This window comes from Bos indicus x Bos taurus, chromosome 19, assembly GCF_003369695.1.
Source record: "Bos indicus x Bos taurus breed Angus x Brahman F1 hybrid chromosome 19, Bos_hybrid_MaternalHap_v2.0, whole genome shotgun sequence".
Taxonomy (NCBI): Eukaryota; Metazoa; Chordata; class Mammalia; order Artiodactyla; family Bovidae; genus Bos; species Bos indicus x Bos taurus.
The window spans coordinates 6,188,544-6,205,192 of record NC_040094.1 but is presented as its reverse complement, the minus strand read 5'-3'; the positions used below and the strand labels follow the sequence as shown (position 1 = coordinate 6,205,192).

The following is a 16,649-nucleotide window of genomic DNA, read 5'->3' as shown; positions in this document are numbered from 1 at the left end:
TCAGATCAACTGATATTCATATGGGGCACTATAATGTTAACTAAAACAAACAAACAAACAAAATAGAACAAAAAAACTTGGGAATAATACTGAAAGTATTTTTAGAATTTGTTTCTGGTAAGCTACTCAACAAGCACTGATTTTTAACGGTATTTTCAAATGGTGGTGCATAACTCATTAGTAAATTATAAGACCTAATATTTACTGGACTGGAATTGAGCATTAGATAAGAACACAAGGATGTAAAAAAGGCTAAGTAATGCTTTGAGATTTTTGTTTCAGTTACACATGTGAGTGTGGTGAAGTAAAAATGGATTCTTATCGTGGATTTGTGGATTCAGGTGAAAAAAAAAGGAAAGCCAACATTTAATGGGGACTCTTCTGTGTGTTGACAAGAATTCTTGTACACTGATATAATGACTCTTGCACAATATTTGATCTGAAGCTACAAACAGGGAATTATTGGCATGTAGGCCTTGTACAATTACCATCAGCACTTTGCTTTTGCTATCAAAATGCCTCATACTGAATACATTTTTATCTGCTCTAAAATCATATTAGTATTGATAAAAAGGAAGTAAATTACTAATTTGGAGACCAAGTATTTCTTTGCAGTTGCTAAGAAAGCTCTGCATGCTCATTCCCTACTTGGCTTATGTAAGCCCAGTTACCTCTGCCTTTCCTCATCGAAATGAGTATGTTAGCTTCTAATACTGTTTGGCAATTAGAAAACAATGTTCTGCTGTCACACTAAGTAGGTAAGAACATAACACCTAGATGAGAGGAAGGGAAACTCTGCTCTTACTGCTTCAGTCTTCCTACTCTAAAGGCTGCAGAATCAGTTTTGCCAAATCAGTGCCTCAATTCAGGGAGAGCTGGGTGATTTCCTGAGTTCCCAAATCACTAGGTATTTGGGAATGCTCATTCATCGCTGATGAGAATAAGTCAGTACAGCCACTTTGGAAGAGAGTTGGCAGCTTCTTGCAAAATTAAACATCCTTTTAACATACGGTCCATCGATTAAGTTTCTTGGTATTTACGCAAAGAAATTGAAAAATTATGTCCACACAAAAACGTGCACATGGACATTTACAGAGGTTTTATTCATAACTATCCAAACTTGGAGCAATTGAGATGTTCTTCAGTAGGTAAATGGATAAATAACCATCCAGATAAGAGCTATGAAAAGACATGGAGAAACATTAAATGCATATTATTGCCTGAAAGAAGCCAATCTGAAAAGGCTATATACTGTATGATTCTAAGTATACGACACCCTAGAAAGGGCAAAACTATGGAGACAATAAAAGGATCAGTGGTTGTGATGGATTTGGATGGGGGCAGGGTAAGGCTGTGGAGACATGATATGCAGTACACAGAGAATCTTTTATGTAATAAAAATATTCTGTATGATACCATAATGATTGATGTATGTCTCTATACATTTGTCCTAACCTAACACAGAATGTATACACCAAGAGTAAACCATAGTGTAAACTACAAACTTTGGGTGATTATCAATGTAGGCTCGTCAATTATAACAAATGTGTCACTCTGAAGGGGAGGGCAACAACAGACAAGGCTAGGCATGTATAGAGGTGAGGGTATTTAGGAAATCTCTGTATGTTCCCCTTAATTTTGCAGTGAACCGAAACCTGCTCTAAAATAAACAGTGTTTGAAAAACCCCTACTGTTTATAATGGCAAAAAAGTGTGAGGTATCTGGAAATAAATCTAACAGAGATTAATAAGGCTTGTATTGGAAAAAAATACAAGTGTATTATTATACGCCATTGAGAAGATATAGATGAATAAGAGGCCAAAACATGTTCACAGATAGATTTAAACTTATAAAGATGTCGATTTTTCCCAAAATAATTTGTAAGTTCAAAGTAGCAAGATTCTGGCTAATATTTATATGGATAAGATAGTCAAAGTAATATCTGAAAAGAACAACAAGGTGGGAAAATATATTAAGCCTTATGAAGTCAAGTCAACCAGTAGAATAAAGAGTCTAGAAAGGCCCAGGCATATATGGAAATCTTATAAATGACAGAACTGGACTGCAAATAATCCTTCCAACCCATTGAAATGTGAATTTACATTTAAAATATTACCTTTAAAAATTTTATCAAAATTCACATATAAAACTTAAATTTTTGACTGTGTATCAATAGTATAATGATTAACCAATTCAGAAGAAAATCTTAATATGTAAGAGTTTATGAACATAGCAAGTTAAAACAAATACATTTGAATTTATTTAAATTTCGGGGTAGCAAAATGATAGGGTAACTAAGGAAAGATTTTTAACCTTGATACTATAACATATCGGCGTGACATTCTAGGGCAATATGGAAGAGAAATAAGAGTTAAAAGAGACAGGAAAGATGTTAAAAGTCTGAGAATAACAGTTTGCATCTACAAACCACAAAATCTCAGTCCAGTCCTCCCCTGACTTCAGTCTTTGGCAACCACAAGTCTGTTCTCTGCCCGTGAGTCTGTTTCTACTTTGTAGATAGGTTCATTTGTGTCATATTTTAGATTCTATTAATACATAAAAGGACTTCCCTGGTGGCTCAGATGGTAAAGCGTCTGCCTACAATGCGGGAGATGCGGGTTCAATTCCTGGGTCAGGAAGATCTCCTGGAGAAGGAAATGGTAACCCACTCCAGTATTCTTGCCTGGAGAATCCCATGGACAGAGAAGCCTGGTGGGCTACAGTCCATGGAGTCGCAAAGATTCAGACATGACTGAGCGACTTCACCTTCACCTTCACCTTCACTACATAAAAATGATACCATATGGCATTTGTCTTTCTGAGTTACTTCACTTTGTATGATAATCTCTAAGTGTATCCATGTTGCTGCAAACAGCACTGCTTCCATTTTGTATGGCTGAGCAGTATTCCATTGTCGGAGAAGGCCATGGCACCCACTCCAGTACTCTTGCCTGGAAAATCCCATGGACGGAGGAGCCTGGTAGGCTGCAGTCCATGGGGTTGCGAAGAGTCGGACATGACTGAGCGTCTTCACTTTCTCTTTTCACTTTCATGCATTGGAGAAGGAAATGGCAACCCACTCCAGTGTTCTTGCCTGGAGAATCCCAGGGACGGGGGAGCCTGGTGGGCTGCCGTCTATGGGGTTGCACAGAGTCGGACACGACTGAAGCGACTTAGCAGCAGCAGCAGCAGTATTCCATTGTACATATGTACTGTATCTTCTTTATCCATTCATCTGTTGATGGACAATTATGTTGTTTCTGTGTCTTGGCCACTGTAAATGGTGCTGCTATGAAGGTACATGTATTGTTTGGCTAATATGTCTACCAGCAGGATTGCTGGATCATATGGTAATTCTATTTTCACTTTTCTGAGGAACTTCCATACTGTTTTCCACAGTGGTTACGCCAACTTACATTCCCACCAAAGTGTAGGAGTTCCCTTTTCTCCACACCCTCTCTAGCATTTGTTATTATAGACTTTTTAATGATGGCTGTTCTGATTGGTGTGAAGTATAGTAGTTTGATTTGCATTTCTCTAATAATTGATGATGTTGAACATCTTGTCGTGGGCCTATTGGCCAACTGTACGTCTTTGGAGAAATGTCTATTTGGGTCTTTTGTCCATTTTCAATTGGATTATCTGTTTGTTGTTGTTGAGTTTTATGAGCTATTTCTATGTTTTGGAAATTAAGCCCTTGTTGGTTGCAATGTTTGTAAATATTGTCCCCTATTTCATAGATTGTCTCTGTTTTGTTTATGGGTTTACTTTGGTGTGTAAAAGCTTGTAAGCTTGATTAGGTCCTAATTTGTTTATTTTTGTTTTTATTTCTACTACCTTGGGAAGCTGACTTAAAAAAACACTGGTACAATTTATGTCAAAGCATACTTTGCCAATGTTCTCTTCTAGGAGTTCCATGGTGTCTTGTCATATATTTAAGTCTTTTTTCCTATCATATTCTATCTTTATTTGTCAAAGATTAGTTGACCATAGTTATATGGGTTTATTTCTGGGCTCTCTATTCTTTTCCATTGATCTTTGTATCTGTTTTTGTGCCAATATATGTTGTTTTGATTATTATATCTATCTGGGAGGTTATGCCTCCTGTTTTGTTCTTTTTCCTCAGAATTGGTTGGCAATTCTGGGTTTCGTGGCAATTCTATAGTTTCAGACATATTTTAGGATTTTTTTTTTCCCAGTTCTGAGAAAAATGTCATGGCTAATTTGATGGGGATCAGGTTAAATCTGTACATTGCTTTGAGTAGTATGACCATTTTAATATAAATTCTTCCAATCCAAGAGCATATAATATCTTTGCATTTTTCTGAATCATCTTAAATTACCTTTATTAATGTTTATAGTTATATAAGTTTTCACCTCATCATTCAGGTTCATTTCTAAGCATCATTTTTTTGGTGTGATTTTAAAAGTTATTGCTTTTTTACATTCCTTTTCTGATATTTCATTGTTAGTGTAAAGAAATACAACCTATTTCTAAATGCTAATCTTGCACCCTGTTGCCTTGCAGAATTCATTGATCAGATCTAGTAGTTTCTATGGGGAGTCTTTAGGGTTTTCTATATATAGTATCTTTTCATCTGCAAATAATGAGAACTTTATCTCTTTCCTTCCAATCTGGATATCTTTTATCTGATTGCTGTGCTAGGACTTCTAATACTATGTAGAAAAGAAGTGGTGAGAATTGCCATCCTTGTCCTAGATTTTAGTGATAAGGTCTTCAGCTTTTTACCACTGAATATTCTATTGGCTGTGGGTTTGTCACAGCTTTTATTACATTGAGATATGTTTCTTCTACATCCAGTTTGGTAAGGGTTTTTTATCATGAATGAATGTTGAATTTTGTCAGATGCTTTTTCTTCATCTGTTGAGATGATCATGTGGTTTTTTACTTCTTTTCTTGATGTGGTATATCACACTGATTGATTTGTGCATGTTGAAACATCCTTGTGAACTTGGAATGAAACCCACTTGGTCATGGTATATATATGATCCTTTTTATGTACTGTTGGATTCAGCTTGGTAATATTTTGCTGAGAGGTTATGCATCTACATTTATCAAAGATATTGGCCTATAATTTTCTTTTTGGTGGTAATTTTGTCTGGTTTTCATATCAGGATAATGACTTCATAGAATATCTTCAGGAGTGTTCCTTTCTCTTCAGTCTTTTGAAAGAGTTTGAGCAGGATTGGTAAAAGTTCTTTGTATGTCTTGTAGAATTCACCTGTGAAGCCATCTGCTCCTGGACTTTTGTTTGTAGGGAATCTTTTCTTTTTTTAAATTACATATTCTATTTCCCTTCTAGTGATCAGTCCATTCAAAGCAATCTTGAGAAAAATAATTACAAAGTTGGAGGTTTCACAGTCCAAAACATGAACAAACACTACAAAGCTACAGTAATCAAAATAGTTTGGTACTGACACAAAAACAGATACATAGGTCAATGGAACAGAATCAACAGCCCAGAAATAAACCCACACTTATAGAGTCAATTCATCTAAAACATAAGAGGCAAGAATACACAATGGAGAAGAGAGTCTCTTTAATAAGTGGTGCTGGTAAATTGGACAGCTACATGCAAAAGAGTGAACTGGACTACTTTCTTACACCATATACAAAATGAAACACAAAGTGAATTTAAGACTTAAAAACTGTAAGACCTGAAACTATAAATCTCCTAGAAGGAAACATTGGCAGTATACTCTTTGACATCAACCTTACCTTTTTTTTTTTTTGGTACCTCTCTTCAAGCAAGGGCAACAAAAGCAAAAATAAACAAATGGGAATAAATCAAACTAAAAAGCTTTTGTACAGCAAATGAAAACACCAATGAAATGAAAATGCAATGTACTGAATGAGAGATGTTATTTGCAAATGATATATACAATAAGGGGGTTGACATTAAAAATACAAAAAGAACTCATACAACACATTATCAAAGAACAAAAACCTCAATTAAAAATGGGCAGGGGATGTGAATAGACATTTTCCAAAGAAGATATACTGACAGCTATTAGGAACTTGAAAGGTGCTAAACATTACTAATCATCAAGGAAATGTAAATTAAAACCACACTGAGATAACCGCCTCACACATATCATATGCTATGCTATGCTAAGTCACTTCAGTTGTGTCCGACTCTATGTGACCCCAGAGATGGCAGCCCACCAGGCTCCCCTGTCCCTGGGATTCTCCAGGCAAGAACACTGGAGTGGGTTGCCATTTCCTTCTCCAAGGCATGAAAGTGAAAAGAGAAAGTGAAGTCGCTCAGTCGTGTCCAACTCTTAGCGACCCCATGGACTGCAGCCCACCAGGCTCCTCCATCCATGGGATTTTCCAGGCAAGTGTACTGGAGTGGGGTGCCATTGCCTTCTCCACACATATCATATGCTTATTATCAAAAAGACAATAAACAACAAGTGTTGGTAAGGATGTAAAGTAAAGGAAAACTCTCACACTGTCAAAGGGATTGTGAACTGTTGCAACCACTTTGGAAATCAGTATGGAGTTTCCTCAAAAAACTGAAAAGAGGACTTCCCTAGTGGTCCAATGGTTGGGAGTCTGCGTGTCAATTCAGGGGACACAGGTTCAATCCCCAGTACAGGAAGATTCTTTATGCCACAGGGCAACTAAGCCCATGCACTGTAACCACTGAGCCTGAGCTCCAGCGCGCAGGTGCACAGCTATGGAAGCTCGTGTGCTCTGAAGCCTGGGCGCCACAACTACTGAATTGCACGCGCTGCAACTACGGAAGCCTGGGTGCTCCAGCACTGGGATCTGCAACAGGAGAAGCCGCCACAGTGAGAAGCTTGGCACTGCAACCAGAGCAGGCCTTGCTCACCACAGTTAGAGAAAGCCTGCACACAGCAACAAAGATCCAGCACAGCCAAAATAAATAAATAATTTTTAAACACTGAAAAGAGAACTACCATACAACCCAGTAATTCTGCTTCTGGGTATTTATCTGAAGAAAAATAAAACAGTACTTGAAAAAGATATATGTACACCTATTATGTCACAGTACTATTTACAAAAGCCAAGATATGGAAACAATCTAAGCGTCTGTCAATGGATGAACAAATAAAGACGTGGTACATATATATAAACACACACACATGCATATATATAATGTTTTATATATACATTATTACTCAGCCATGAAAAGAAGGAATCTTGCTATTTGTGGCAACATGGATGAACATGAAGGGTATTACACTAAGTGAAATAACTCAGAAAAAAACAAATACCATATGACCTCATTTACATGTCGAACCTAAAAAACAAAAGTAACAAAATAAAACAGAAACTGACTATACATACAGAAAGCAAACAGGTGGGTGCCAGAGGGGAGACAGGTGGGGATGGATGTGAAATAGGTGAAGGGGATTAAGACATACAAAGTTCCAAATATATTAAATGAATAAGTCACAGGGACGTAATGTATACATAGAGAATACGGTCAATAACATTGTAACAACATTTACTGTGATGGGTAGTAACTGGTTTTATTGTTGCCATCATTTCATAATGTATAAAACTCATTCTCTATATTATACACCTGAAACTAATATAATAATACAGTTTAATTATAACTTTAAAAACTATGTTTATAATAATTGAAAACCAAACCAAACAACCAACCACTACACAATTAGACTAAGGTAGCTTTAAAGCAAGAAACATTCTAAAGATGAAGAGATTCAACAACCTGTCAGAGTACAATTCTAAAATAAAAATAATAATAAAGGCTCATGATACGCAAAGCAAAAATTAGCAGAGCCAAATGGAGGAAATTTTAAAACACCTCTCTCTCAGTAACAGACAATACAATAAAAGGCAACAACAAAAACAACAATAAGTAATGAAAGAGAAAATTTTAAAAGAAAATAGAAAATTTGAACCACATGATTTGAACTTTGACCTGACACACAGAAAGCACTGCACCCAACAACTGTAAAACATACGTGCTTTTCACACAACAGAAAACATTCCATAAAATATATACTGGGTACATGGTCAAAGGATTAACACCACATAGAATGTCTGAATTAAATATGTCTCTGAATGTGTCTCTGAATATGGCCCTCTAAATTAAACTAGAAACCAGTAACCAAAAGGGAACTATAGTATATCACTAGAAAATGTTTAAAACAGTTTAAAGTAAGAGTCAAAAACATATCCACAACAGAAAAATTATATACTGTTGAGTGATTATTAAAATATTACCTATAAAAACTTATGGATATGGGATTTTCCTGTTGGTCCAGTGGTTAAAAATCTGTCTGCCAATGCAGGAGACATGGGTTCAAGCCCTGGTCTAGGAAGATCCTACATGCCATGGGGCAAGTAAGCCCGTGTGCCACAACTACTGAGCCAACAGCCGCAACTACTGAGCCCTTCTGCTGCAGCCCCTGTAGCCAATACACCTAGAGGCGGCACTCTGCAGTGAGAAGCCCACCCACCCCAACAAAGAGTAGTCCTGCTCACTGCAACTAGGGAAAGCCCATGCTCAGCCCCAAAGGCCCACCACAGTCAAACATTTAAAGATTAAAAAAAAAACACCTGTGGGTGTGAGTACTGTGTAAAAATTGTGTTGGGAGTTCCCTGGTGGTCTAGTGGTTAGCATTCATTGCTTTCACTGCAGAGGCCTGGGTTTGATTTCTAATTTGGGAACTGAGATCCCATAAGCTGTGTGATGGAACCAAAAAAAAAAAACTTGTGCAGTACACCTATAAAATAAAAAGCAGTATCATCAAAAGTAAGGATTAAAAATCTGAAAAAAATCCATGTTAATGTTTAATAAATTTTAATATCTTGATGAAAGGAAATCTTTTCTAGGAAAATGTACATCAACAACATTACCCAAGAAAAGAACAAACATTTGAATAAAGCCACTTTAGAAGACATTCTATAGGAAACATCCCCTCTCCTGAAAGATCTAGGCCCCAATCACTTGGCATATGAAACATTTTCAAGCCTTTAAGGAACAGGTAAAGTTTCTATTATTTAAATTTCTTTTTTTTTTTTTTTTGCATAGCGAGGATATGCTATTTCTTCAGAGGAACTGTGACCCATGGACAGCTGACCCATGAGCAATGTGAGGGGTTAGGGACAATGATCCTTCACATAGTGGAAAATCTGAGTATGACTCTACAGTAGGCCCTCCACATCTGTGGTTTTGCACCCAGCGATTTAACCAACCTTGGATTATGTAGTACTATAGTATACAATACTGAAAAAAACCTGTGATTCAGTGGACCTGTACAGTACAAACCTATGTAGTTCAATGGCCAACTGTAAAACCTGCTCATTAAGTAAGATAATGCTAGCTTCTTTTCAAAAATTAAAAATGTTCAATGGCTCAAATATCTCAGTTTTGTAGCTCTTATTCAACATTACTCAGAAAAAGTAAAAAATTGTGATAGAGACAAAAATAATTAACTTCAAATGTCTACCTAGAAAACTCAAGATAAATAACTGAAAAATAACTGGAATGAGGGAGTTCAATAAAGTGGCATCACACAAAATAGCCATTCAAAAATCAATTTTTCCATCGCCTTCTCCATATTAATCAATTAGAAAATATAATGGTAAAAAAAAGTCCCAGTTTCAATAGCATCAAAAACTATAGTGTACCTATTCGACTTAGCAAGAAATATTCAAGACCACTATGAACCAAGTTATAATTTCCTCTCTTTAAAACATCAACAAAGATCTAAATGAATGGAGAAATAAACCATTTTGCTTCTCTCAAACCATCCTCTAGATTCAATAAAATTCCAATTAAAAACAGAAAGTCCCAACTGAATTTTCATTACCATAGCACAATGATTCTAAAGATCATGTAGTTAGATAAAAATCAAGAAGCTAGCAAAAGAAGGAAAGACTTGACCTAACAGATAACAATCAACCTAGATCTATTAAGCTAGAGTAATTAAGATAATACTGTACTGGCAGAAAGAAATAAATCAATGGAACAGAGTGGTTTGTCTAGAAATATCTGGGTATTCATATGAAATTTAGGACATATTAAAATTTGTATTTTAAATTAGTTGCAAAAGTGGAAAAGGATAGTTATTGAATAAATGATGATGGAATAAGGGCAAGTGGTTATTCATTTGAGGCCCAACCTCATGCATAAGCAAAAATTATTTATAAAGAGTATGCTATATATATATATTTATATATATATACACTATAAAATGAAAAGATCTTCCTTAATAATATACCAAAATAAAATATCCATAAAGAAAAGACTGAAAGATTTGACAATAAAAATATCAAAGTTTTATAGAACAAATGACTTACGAAGTTAACAGACTTCACAACTTCTTTTTAGATAAAGCACAAAAATAGCAAAAGAGATCTCTGTTGTTAGAGGGCCAAAGATAGGGTTTGTTATCTTGACTTGGGGTGGGGAGGGTTAGCACTAGAAAACTAGAAAGGAACACGGGGGTGGAGACATCAGGGCCCCAGCAGTTTCTTTAACCCTGTGTTTCTTGATGTGGCTGCTGAGTACACAAGGGTGGTTCAGACAGTAATATTTTAGAGTTAACACTTAAGATATAAGTACTTTTCTGTAGTAAACTTAAAGATGGGAGTATCATAATGGAATAGTGAGAAAGGAGGATAAAGGAGATCAAGACAAAATTTCACTTTTGATTTTAAATTATCTGTATTTCATATATTTGTATATTGTCACCCTGCTTATTTAACTTATATGCAGAGTACATCATGCTGGGCTGGAAGAAGCACAAGCTGGAATTAAGATTGCTGGGAGAAATATCAGTAACCTCAGATATGCAGATAACACCACCCTTATGGCAGAAAGTGAAGAGGAACTAAAAAGCCTCTTGAAGGTGAAAGAGGAGAGTGAAAAAGTTGGCTTAAAGCTCAACATTCAGAAAACGAAGATCATGGCATCTGGTCCCATCACTTCATGGGAAATAGATAGGGAAACAGTGGAAACAGTGTCAGACTTTATTTTTCTGGGCTCCAAAATCACTGCAGATGGTGACTGCAGCCATGAAATTAAAAGACGCTTACTCCTTGGAAGGAAAGTTATGACCAACCTAGATAGCATATTCAAAACCAGAGACATTACTTTGCCAACAAAGGTCCATCTAGTCAAGGCTATGGTTTTTCCTGTGGTCATGTATGGATGTGAGAGTTGGACTGTGAAGAAGGCTGAGCGCCGAAGAATTGATGCTTTTGAACTGTGGTGTTGGAGAAGACTCTTGAGAGTCCCTTGGACTGCAAGGAGACCCAACCAGTCCATTCTGAAGGAGATCAGCCCTGGGATTTCTTTGGAAGGAATGATGCTAAAGCTGAAACTCCAGTACTTTGGCCACCTCATGCGAAGAGTTGACTCACTGGAAAAGACTCTGATGCTGGGAGGGATTGGGGGCAGGAGGAAAAGGGGACGACAGAGGATGAGATGGCTGGATGGCATCACTGACTCGATGGAAGTGAGTCTCAGTGAACTCCGGGAGTTGGTGATGGACAGGGAGGCCTGGTGTGCTGCGATTCAGGGGGTCACAAAGAGTCGAACACGACTGAGCGACTGATCTGATCTGATCTAAGTGCAATTAAGACAACTCTATAGGGCATACTCTACCTGTGAATTTAATATGCTGGAAATTTCATGTGCACCAACATTGGCTTCATCCAATTGCAAGCAAAACAAGTTTCTGGCAACGTGGACAAAATCTAAAACAGAACACATTTCAGTAAGAATACAGCACTTAACCTTATCTCAGTTAACTTTACCTTTCTCTACATGAAGTTAAAGCTATCGTTACAATAATGGTTAAAATTTAACTTACTTAAATAGGCTTAATAATAACAACAATAGTAGTAGCAGTAATAATAATAATAGCAGTGAATGTTTCTATAACTGCCTCAAATGCTAGGAATGGCACTTTGTAGTTTCATCTCCAGAATTTTCTGAGATAGGCCCTCTAATCCTCTGCATTTTACAATCTAGGGCTAAGATAAGTTAAGTTGGCAAGTAAGTAGCAAAGCAAGATTCCATTTAAGATCTGACTGAAAGTCACATGCTCTTGACTGTTATATACCACTGCCTAATGTCTACCTAGCCAACTATGTTTCCTGAGACATGGGTGTGACATGTTCATCCAGTGGTAGTTGCTGGACTGCTGGAGGGCAGGGAAAAGCATACCTAATTGCTCCTTACACAGATTCCTAACAACTCTGTTCTAAATGCCCTGCCTACACCCAGCCTTAAGTACCTGATGCTCTCAATTCCTAAACCTTTCCAGGAATCAGCTTGCTCTCTGGTGTGATTCCCCTATCTTTTCAAACACTTGGGCTTTACATGCCTCTGCTCACTAACTCATTTACTGTTCTCATTTACTTTCTGTCCTTATTCACTGTGGTTGTACATGTATTTCTGTTTCTTGTTCTCATTATTTTGTGATGATTTTCAAAAGGAGAGGGGATCAAATATATCTTTTTTATCACTTCAAAACCCCAAATTTCGTTCTTTAGCAATGCCGATGCTTTTAGAATGATACAATGTTGCATCTACTCTATAAAAAATAATTAAATTCTTACTGCTGTCAAGGATACAAAAAACAGTTACATTCAAACATACTAGTGGCAGAATAAATATGTGTGTAAAATGTCTCTGAAAAACAATTTATTAATACATGTGAAAAGTCTAAGCCACTTGTGGGAATTTATCCTAAGAGAAAGAAGAAAAAACGCTATATTAAATATAGAATTATTTATATTATCAGTTAATGAAAAACCATCAAAATTTCCAATAGTGCAAAGTCTATGATATTATTATATCATATTGGTTGAAAACATTTATGCAACAAATTAAAAACAGAACATAACATGATAGAATGATATTTTAAAGCTGAAAGATTCTAAGAAAGTTCTCCTTTCTGCTGACTCAGTTAGGCCAATAATTCTGAGTTTTTAGAATACTGTATAAGGCGTTATGGGCATGCTCAGTCACTTCAGTTGTGTCTGACTCTTTGTGACCCCCGTGGACTGTATATAGCTATCCAGGCTTCTCTGTCTATGAGATTCTCTAGGCAAGAATACTGGAGTGGGTTGCCAGGCCCTCCTCCAGGGGATCTTCATGACCCAGGGATCAAACCCACGTCTCCTGCTTTGCAGGTAGATCATTTACCGCTGAGCCACCAATGAAGTCCCAAGGTTTAAGGAACCTGACATATTAATAGATATGGTTTTTGTTTTTCTTTATTTACTTCTAAAGAAGAGGCACTCTTAATAAATGTGGGCCACAACAACTCTTTGACCAAGTTTCTGTGATGATGCAACCTAACGTTGCATGATGAACTTAACCTTACCTCCAAAAGACACTGTCCCCTTTGTGTCTACTTGTACTTGTTGTCTCAGGGCTTGGTGTTGTTCTTTTGTGGGCTGAATTCCAAGATAATTTAGAGCCTGGAATGGAAAGGATGTATGTGAAGCAATTTTTCTAATCTCCAAAGAATAAAACTTCATTACACATTATTTTATAACCCAGTGAAAAGAATCAATATCAGGAACAGTGACCATGTTCAAAAAAAGTCTGATAACTATTTATGGATTAATTTTCCATAAAAAACTAGCTTCTTGATCTTCCACCACCTCACTTTTTCCCCCAAGGAAAGCTAGCACTTTAGTGAGTGTCAAATTTATAAGCATATCCCTAGAACCAAATTCAAACTATTTGTTAGTTTTTAAAAATATGTGACAAAGAAGAAGAAAAATGCAAGGAAATCTTAACAAATCTGACAATGTAGACTTTTGTTTGATATCTTGTACTTGAGACCAAAATTAAGGTTGCCAAGAATTGGGTCGAATACAAAATATTCTAATTTTTGGTTTGTTTATGGGCAAGCTTACACAGATAATAAACTAAAAAGCATTCTCTGGAACCCACTTCTCTCTCCTGTCTCTTTTTAGTACCCATAGCTGGTTAAAATTTCAGAGACTGATAGTTGTATTACTATTTCAATGTTCAGTCTCTCCTTGTTCTTTAGTAACAGAACCACAACTTCTAGCTAAAAACATCATCATTTAGCTAAGAGATACTTCGCAGCCTCCTTTTCAGCTTGATGAGGCCATGTGACCATGTACTAGCCAAGGAGATGGAAGGCACACTTGCAGGGGACTTCTAGCGAGTCTTTCAAAAGTAGGGGTAGGTGCTTCCTGTCCCTTTTCCTTCTCCCTTTAGTCTTAATTAAAAGAAAAGGGGAAAAAAAAAAGAATGAAGGAAGGAAAAGAAAGGGGGTAAGAAAGAAAAGATTGCTGGAATTTAAGTAGTTATCTTGGTTCATGAGCTACCTCAATAAAGATGGTGGAGCAGAAAGATAGAAAGGAACCTCCATGCCAGCCCTGGATTATCTTCTTTCAGGTTTCTTTTTGGTTTAAGATAAACAAAACTCTAATGGAAATCACTGTTGGTTTATATTAAAAGGTTATATATAGCAAAATATAACTGTAAACTGGTGCATAAAATCTAAAAAATGACCTATTATTAGATTCTGGCAAGAACATCAAAACTAAAATGAAGGTAAAAGTTAATACTAGTAATTGCTCTTTATATATTGCTTCCTCCTTTGAAATCTGCTTAGTCATCCATCACTTCATTTACCAAGTATTTATTTAGTGTTTACTATTTGTTATGCACTTTGGGCTCCAAAATCACTGCAGATGGTGACTGCAGCCATGAAATTAAAAGACGTTTAATCCTTAGAAGAAAAGTTATGACCAACCTAGATAGCACATTGAAAAGCAGAGACATTACTTTGCCAACAAAGGTCCATCTAATCAAGGCTACGGTTTTTCCTGTGGTCATGTATGGATGCGAGAGTTGGACTGTGAAGAAAGCTGAGTACCAAAGAACTGATGCTTTTGAACTGTGATGTTGGAGAAGACTCTTGAGAGTCCCTTGGACTGCAAGGAGATCCAACCAGTCCATTCTAAAGGAGATCAGCCCTAGGATTTCTTTGGAAGGAATGATGCTGAAGCTGAAACTCCAGTACTTTGGCCACCTCATGCAAAGAGTTGACTCATTTGGAAAGACTCTGATGCTGGGAAGGATTGGGGGCAGGAGGAGAAGGGGACGACAGAGGATGAGATGGCTGGATGGCATCACCAACTCGATGGACGTGAGTTTGAGTGAACCTTGGGAGTTGGTGATGGACAGGGAGGCCTGGCGTGCTGCGATTCATGGGGTCGCAAAGAGTCAGACACGACTGAGCGACTGAACTGAACTGAACTCAACTGAAACTATGCAGAGGGACATACCAACAAGATACAGCCACTACCTACCATCATCTCTATGGTGAAAAGAACATATAAATAAATGTAATTAGTGTACTATGCAATTTAATAAAGTGGGTACAGGGTGTGTGTGCTTATTCACTCAGTCATGTCTGACTCTTTGAGAACCCATGGACTGCAGCCAGCCAGACTCCCACAGCAAATAAACTGGTCAACGTATAGATGGCTAGGTGTAGCAAGAAAAGGACACAAGAGGCAGGGAAAACATCAAGAGATTTCTTCAAAAGTGATTCTAGAGCTTAAGTCAGCATCATCTGCCTGCCCTGTCTACACAGTCATAGTCTTGCATACAAGATAATGATTCTTAACTTTTGATAGTCTTTTCCTTTAATCATAAAAAATATTCCAAATACAGCAAAAAGGAAAAAAAAAAAAGTAAAGACAATGATACAAAGAACACCTATTTACTTGCTGTCAAATAGACACTCATTGATATCTGCCGATTTAAGAAATAAACATCATACACCTGGCTGAAAGCTTTCTCCATCGTTTCTCAGCAGGAACCACTACCCTAAAGCTAAGGTATCCTTCCTGTTCAGGATTTGAGGCCACTACATTTCTTCCCTAATAACACGCACTCTGGTATATTTATGATTTCACACAGTATAAGACAAAGGATAGCCTTACAAATTATTTTTATCTTTTACCTCAGTGTTATAGTTTAATATTGAACATACTGACAAAAATTGGAGTGTGATAACAGCAAATGTTATTAAGAAGGTAGAAGAATAGAAGTGCTTATATACTAGTATTGTGCAAAAATTGGTACAACCAGTTTGGAGAACAATTTTACAGTATCTAAGAAAGTTGACAGTACATGTATCCTATGATGAGGAGACATGTAAAATGTAATTATAAAAAACAGACTGGATTAATTCTAAAAAGTCCATGAATCAGAGAATGGATAATAATAATACATTAATCCAGTTGAACACCATTTAAATTTTTAAAAAGTGAACTATTTGTTATCACACTTTATTTTTGTCAGTATGTTGATTATGGAATAGTATGTTGTTTGTTCATTTGTATTCTCCTAACTATTGATACAAGTAAGATTTCTTTACATATTTACTAGCAATGTCTTTGACATTACTTATTTAGAAGTATATTTAAAATTTTCATATATAACAATTTAGGAAGTATTTTCTCTCTCTTTTTTTTTTAGTGAGTCCTAATTTGGTTGCATTCTCCAAACTGTAAAAACCCAAAATGTCCTGAGACATTGCCAAATGTCCCCTGAGGCAAAACACCTGCATCCCTGACCTTAAGAACCACTGTGCCAGAGATGAACACTGTTTGT

At 36.6% G+C, this 16,649-nt stretch overlaps 1 protein-coding gene across 6 annotated transcripts in view; it reads right to left on the bottom strand.

Moving 5' to 3' along the window:
- Nucleotides 1-16,649, bottom strand: part of STXBP4 (syntaxin binding protein 4) — a 249,819-nt gene that overhangs the window by 160,275 nt on the left and 72,895 nt on the right. For all 6 annotated transcript variants that reach the window (XM_027516895.1, XM_027516894.1, XM_027516897.1 and 3 more), the window contains 2 exons: nt 13,366-13,462; nt 11,637-11,728 (listed from right to left, as the gene is read on the bottom strand). In XM_027516895.1, the coding sequence (XP_027372696.1) occupies nt 11,637-11,728; nt 13,366-13,462 (189 nt within the window). The remainder of the gene's footprint in view (nt 1-11,636; nt 11,729-13,365; nt 13,463-16,649) is intronic.